The sequence below is a fragment of the Poecilia reticulata genome, linkage group LG5 (genome assembly GCF_000633615.1).
Source record: "Poecilia reticulata strain Guanapo linkage group LG5, Guppy_female_1.0+MT, whole genome shotgun sequence".
NCBI classification, from domain to species: domain Eukaryota; kingdom Metazoa; phylum Chordata; class Actinopteri; order Cyprinodontiformes; family Poeciliidae; genus Poecilia; species Poecilia reticulata.
Genome location: NC_024335.1, coordinates 365962 through 372171, shown reverse-complemented (window position 1 = coordinate 372171; position 6210 = coordinate 365962). Strand labels below are relative to the sequence as shown.

At 51.6% G+C, this 6210-nt stretch overlaps 2 protein-coding genes across 2 annotated transcripts in view; both read right to left on the bottom strand.

Moving 5' to 3' along the window:
• Positions 1-2975, bottom strand: part of ppp1r15b (protein phosphatase 1, regulatory subunit 15B) — a 5319-nt gene extending 2344 nt beyond the window's left edge. Inside the window, exon 1 of the mRNA XM_008408243.2 lies at positions 888-2975. Within this exon, the coding sequence (XP_008406465.1) occupies positions 888-2279 (1392 nt within the window). The 5' untranslated portion in view covers positions 2280-2975. The remainder of the gene's footprint in view (positions 1-887) is intronic.
• Positions 2976-5421: 2446 nt separating this feature from the next.
• pik3c2b (phosphatidylinositol-4-phosphate 3-kinase, catalytic subunit type 2 beta) overlaps positions 5422-6210 on the bottom strand; it is a 23424-nt gene continuing 22635 nt past the window's right edge. Inside the window, exons 32-33 of the mRNA XM_008408229.2 lie at positions 5789-5917; positions 5422-5667 (exon numbers count right to left, since the gene is read on the bottom strand). Of these exons, the coding sequence (XP_008406451.1) occupies positions 5476-5667; positions 5789-5917 (321 nt within the window). The 3' untranslated portion in view covers positions 5422-5475. The remainder of the gene's footprint in view (positions 5668-5788; positions 5918-6210) is intronic.

The following is a 6210-nucleotide window of genomic DNA, read 5'->3' as shown; positions in this document are numbered from 1 at the left end:
CCAGGACCAGGCCTCCAGGACCAGGACTGCCCACCCAGGTCTAAATACAGTTCAGGGTTTTCTCATTTTGTTTCTGGGAATAAAATAAAATTTATATCTTGACCAACACGTTTAGAAACAAGTTCAAGATCCTTTTTCGGACTTTAAATTCATTTGTTGCCGAGCAGCAAAAACCTGGAAGTAATCCTGAACCGCCATCTTGGTAGGCAATCGCAGCGCAAAGCATAGATGAACCCAACAAAAAGTAAATGTATGGGAACAAACATTTTAAGACTGAATAACTGTAATGTGTTCATAAGTCAGGTAGGAACCAGGTGAGAGGTTGTTCTAACCTTGTCGATGTTTATTGTTGTCATATCAACTCATTAGCAACTGCCTACCAAGATGTCTGCCAATGTCCCGGAACTGTGACATCACAGGAGAACCATGTATTTACCATAAAATTATTGTAACTGAAAACACAACTTGTGGCCTTGAGAGCTTTAACTCTGATTTTGGCCTTCAGTGTAAAAACTTTGACACCAGAAATGCACAGATTGAAGTTTTCTGGCCGATTGCCGATCTTTAGAAAGCCTGGCTTGCCTATTCTGATTCTGGCCGATCTTTTTTGTCTGAAATGTTGCAAAACGTAGAAAGAAAGTCCCTAAACGGTGCGACGATTAATGTCAGCTGGAAACGTGAGCCGGTGGGTCAAACATCTCACAGAAGAGCAAAAGAGAACAGCAGCTGATTTTAGACCTAAAGGCTGGAGGACGTGTGAATCAACACCAAACTGAAACCTTCTGGGTTATTCCAACAGGAAGCAGCGTTCTGCTACTGAGGTTCTGAACCCAGCGAGCAGGAAGTGAGGTGGTGAGCGGTCCTGGACAGGAAGTGAGGTAACTGACCTTCTTGGTGCTCCGGTTGGAGGCAGCGGCCTCAGCGAAGCCGCTGTCCAGCCTCTCCTCGGCCTCCTCCCTCCTGTACTCGGGCGGTGCCGTCAGGTTCTGGTGGCCGGCCTGGGGGCCGGTTCTGCCCCTGGTTCTGGAGGGGGGCCCGGCGGGCCCTCGAGTCCTGAGCGGAGCCTGGAAGTTCAGGGGGCTGTAGGGGTCCAAGGAACTGCTGAACGAGCGCAGCAGGCGGAGGCTCTCCGCCTCATCTGCCTCGCTGGCCGACGCAGAGTCGTCCCAGGTGTCCTGGCTGGAGGGGGGGGGAGAGGCAGCGAGGGAGGGCGTGGGGTCAGCCTGGGGGGCGCTGGGGTCAGCCGGAGGGCAGCGGCCGGTGTGCAGCTCTGCGGTGAAGCTCTGCGGGTTGTAGGGGTCAACGCTCCGGCTAAAGGAGCTCCAGAGACGCTCCGAGTCCCGGTCGGGTTCGCTGTCTGAGTCCGACGCCTCATCATCCTCATCTTCATCAGAGGTTAGATCTGAGGAACCTTCGCTGTCGAACCCATCATCATCATCATCATCATCAGACTCGGACTGGCTGCTGTCATCGTCGCTGCAGGGCAGCCCCATGATGAAGGCGATGGATTTGTTTCCACACTGAGGCGCTGACAGAACCTCCTCTGGTTCTGGTTCTTCTGGTACCGGCTCCATCTGAGGCTGCTCCTCTGTCGGAGGGGTCCTGGCGCCCCGCTGGGTCAGCTCCTCCTCCAGGCTGTGGTAGCCCTGGTCCTGTTCGGGTCCAGGCCGAGCCGCCATGTTCTGGACTGTGTCCGCATTGTGGAGCTGCTGGGGGGGTCCAGAGCTTTCTGGCTCAGGGGAGCGGTTTGTTTGGGACTCTGCCCCCTCCTCTCGGATGTCCCCCCTCCGCAGAAAGCTGCCCCACCACGGCCCGCTACTCCCGGCGGGGCTCACCGCCCAGGCCTTCCCTCCAGCGGACTCCTGGGAGCCCAGCAGCGCCCGGACGGAGGAGAAGTACCCGACCTGCGGCTGGATCTCCGTCCCGACATGCCGGACCGACACCGCGCTCAGCCAGGGCACAGAACCGGTCAGCCCCGGCTCCAAGAGGCCGGCAGCCCCGTCATGTGGACACTGCATGAAGCTGAGATGATGCGGGATTATTTCATTCAGCTGCCGTAAAATCTCCCTTTCCTCGCCGATGAAGCTGTTGCTGAGCTCCGCGGGAGCCGCGCTCCACCGCCGAACCTTCCGCAGCAGCGACAGCGCGGGCCTCGACAGGAGGCCGATCCACGAGCTTTCCTGGCTGTCAAATCCCACAGAGGTGACGCCGAAAGGGGCAGATGAAGGAGCGCTCTGGCCGTCAGATAAACGTCCTTCCGTGTAAAAGTTTCTGAACATGTTGTCTCGTTAACTGGGAGTAAACAGGCCAGCTGCTAATCTGACAGCTGTTAAAACACTTAGAAACCAGCGAGGCTGCGCGGAAACCAGGAAATATCCTCCAGAAAACCGGCGTCAGATTCGAAATGGTGCTGGGACCTCTTCCGTGTGGAACCTGAGTTGAAATACAGAGCCAGGCAGGACATGTTGGATCCGTGAAACGGCGACTGGTCTCTGTCTAAACAGCGGAGGAGATCCATTTTGTCCGGTTCTGACTGAGAGCCACGGGAGGCTAGGCTAGTTAGCACGCTAAGCTAGTTAGCACGCTAGCTTAGCATAAGCAGCTAACTGACAGTTGGTTCCCCGCGGAAGATCCCTTTAGGACTCGCTCAGATGAACACCTTCACCCGCTGTAGATGTCACTTCTGTCCTCCGGTCGGTAATACTGCTCGATGTCCGTCCACCAGGGAGGTGAAGCCGCCGGGGAGCCGAGTTGTCTGTCCGTCTCTCCGGCGAGAGATTTCATCAGAAAGTCCGCGGACTGTCCCTTCCTTTTCCGGTAAGCGGCAGGCGCGGCGCGCTACCGCGCGGCAGGCGCGTCAACGCCGTTGCGTTGCATAAAGCACTGGAAGATGTGTGTGTGTGTCACGTGCTGATGAGCGCGTGTACCCTATAAAGGTCAAAGGTAACAGGTAGGAGGCTGAGCCCAGTTAACAGGTTCTGTTCGGGTAAACGTTACTTCCTGCTACAGACTGGAACGGACTCTTATCTGTGATTCAACATTTATGTCTGAATACATTTCCAGATAAATAGAGAAAAAAACCCCCAAAAGATTCACTTTCACTTCAAGTTTATTGTTTTTAGTGCAAATAATTACAAAAAACTCCAGGTAAAGAAACTTCACATTTTCATGTTGGAGGTTCAGTCTGATCACGCGGAGGCTGCAGGCCAGAAGCTGCTCACTGGAATATCAGGTGGGCAATGAAGATTGGTAAAGGTTTACCTGGTTCTCCTTTATAAAACCATGGGTACAATTCATCCTAAGGCTGCGTTCACACTGCAGCCTGAAGTGACCCAGTTCCGATTTGTTCTGCCGGGCCGTTCACAATGCGACCTGTATGCGTCCTGCAGTGTGAAACGACCTGAAAGTGTCCCGCATGCCCAGTAGAGGGCGCCATAGCGCCAGCGTCCTCAGTGTTCTGCCAACCGCCATAAAAAGAAGAAGAAGTGATCAGTGTTTGGAGGCTAACGGTGGAGCTTAGCTTAGAAGTTGTTGTCCTGCCGGAGCAGCATATTAACAACTTAATCCTCATTATAGTCCGTCATGGTTGTTGTTTTTTATGAGAGGCCCCAAGGGCCAAAACCATCAAACTCTCTTACATTCACTACGGAAGGTAACTTAAAATGTCAGTTTCTGATTGGACCCCAGGCAGGAGTAGGCGGGTTTCACGGACAGAAAAATAGCGGAGCAGCAGCGACTCTCAGAGAAAACTAATATTTTAAATGGCATCGTTAGCGCTCCTACAGTGACGTCAGCATCATCAGAAACCATCTATCAGTGGGATAAAACCAGCCGCCTCTGAGGAAATGGCAGTAAAACCAGCCTGCACTATTTTAATGTGCGCTACAGCACAAGTTATGGCGCTATCTTTTCAAAATAAAAGCGCATCTCCGGTTTATGTTTGATTCATGTTTCTCTCCTGCGGCTTTAAAAATGTATAACTTTGTGTTAATTGATTGGCTAAAGGAAATCATGTATCTGAAAATAAATTAAAACATGTGGGGAAAAAATCTGTAAACCACATATGTGCTACCTACATGTGTACGTCTCTCCCTTCAGGATGCAGGGACACCTATAAGACCAGTTGTAACTGAGGTTGCACATATGTGCTTTACAGGATTTTTTGCCTACACAATATATTTTTTTTTTTCAGATACATAATGTCGTTTTGCAAATTAATTAATAGCCGCCGGAGAGAAACGTGACGTGTGAATCCGACATAAACCGGAGATGCGCTTTTATTTTGAAAAGATAGCGCCATAACTTGTGCTGTAGCGCACATTAAAATAGTGCAGGCTGGTTTTACCGCCATTTCCTTAGTGGCGGCTGGTTTTATCCCACTGATAGATGGTTTCTGATGATGCTGACGTCACTGTAGGAGCGCTAACGATGCCATTTAAAATATTAGTTTTCTCTGAGAGTCGCTGCTGCCGCTCAGCTATTTTTCTGTCCGTGAAAACCTGCCTACTCCTGCCTGGGGTCCAATCAGAAACTGACATTTTAAGTTCCGTTGCAGTCAAACTCTGTAAGAGAGTTTGACAGTGAATGAAAGAGTTTGTAAGTTTTGGCCCTTGGGGCCTCTCGTAGTTTTTCTTTCCGCTTGCAGGACACAGAATCGTGAGATTTGTTGAGAATCAGTGACGTTCAGTTCGGATGAATGCGGCCTGGACGTTGGGTCGCATCTGAATCGGTTACGTGTCGGATATGGGTCACATTGGAAACAGAATCCGACCTGTGCCGTTCACACTGCCATGAAAAGATCGGATTCAGGACGCATTACGTCAGAACAATCGGAATTGGGTCACTTCAGGCTGCGGTGTGAACGCAGCCTAAAAGTATGTCTCATGTTTATGGGGGGTCATGTGGTTACGCCCATAGCTTCAGTTGTCATGGTAACAGGCACAGCAACCTGCTACCTGTTTGCTTTGAGCTGGGAAACCCACAGCTGCAAGCAGAGCTGGTTTGTCCAGGGGGCGGGGCCACAGGCGGCTTCAGCCAATCAGAGCTTAGAGCTGAGGAACGCCCAATCACATTGTCTGCCAGCTGGATGTGCCAGTCCTGCAGCTGCCACATTCATCTGGTCTACAGCGCTAAAACAGAAAAACCGTCCCAAGAAGGCCATAAAACGGTCCAGAACCAGCAGAACTTCTGCTGAACTCAGAGGGTCCGAACCCTTCGACACTGAACCGATTCATTCATTCACCAGCTTGTTTCCTAGAGAAATGCTCCCAGTTCCTGCATGTTCTCTGTGAAAGTCCAGCTCATTATTCTACGGTTCTGAGGAACCAGAACCACTCAGCAGCAGCAGATCCGTCCTGGTAGTCCAGCTTCAAACCGACATGAAATCATCTCAAATGTTCTTGATGGAAAACTGCCACACTCTTCAAATCTACAGCAGCTTTTATTTTGAAAGGACATCCCTTTGCTTCCTGTCTGTCAGTGGGCAGAGTCTGAGCCGGTTGGACCCAGTCGGTGCCAGTCGACCCAGTGCTGACCCGGGACCAGCCTGGTCAGGGAGATGAAGGTCTCCCCCAGCAGCGTGTTCTCCCAGAAGGATCCGTCGCTCAGAACCCTCAGGTGGATCACCCTCTGGTCCAGGTCCCCCCGTGGGATCCGATCATACACCAGCTGCGGGCGGACGAACGGACACACACACACACACACACACACACACACACACACACACACAGCCAGGTTGATGTTACTGGTTCCTGATGGTCCCCTGGGTGGGACAGGAAGTGAGTCTTACCATCTCGTTGTAGGTGGGGTTACAGGTGCGCCGCGCTGCCTTGGTCTTCCTCTTGCCTGTCTTCTGGGGGTCCGGCAGCAGGTAGAGCTTCACGTACGGGTCCGGGTCGGTGCCGTCCTGGAGGGGCTGCTGCATGGAGACACACCAGAACCGGGCCGGATCAGTCCAGGTTTCAGGCCTGACAGAAGGTCCGTCTGCAGCCAATCAGGAGCCAGGAACACCTCTACCAATTTTTTTGTTTGTTTAGCAGTTTAACATTAGCTTACGCCAATTTATCTTTTGCTGTTTGGCGTTAGCTTGCGCCAACTTTTTTACGTTCCGTGCTTTAGTGTTAGGTTTCAGTTTTTTGTGTCCAGCTTGTGCTAATTTGTTACATTTAGCTGTATAGCATTAGCTTGTGCTAATTTGTTACGTTTAGCTGT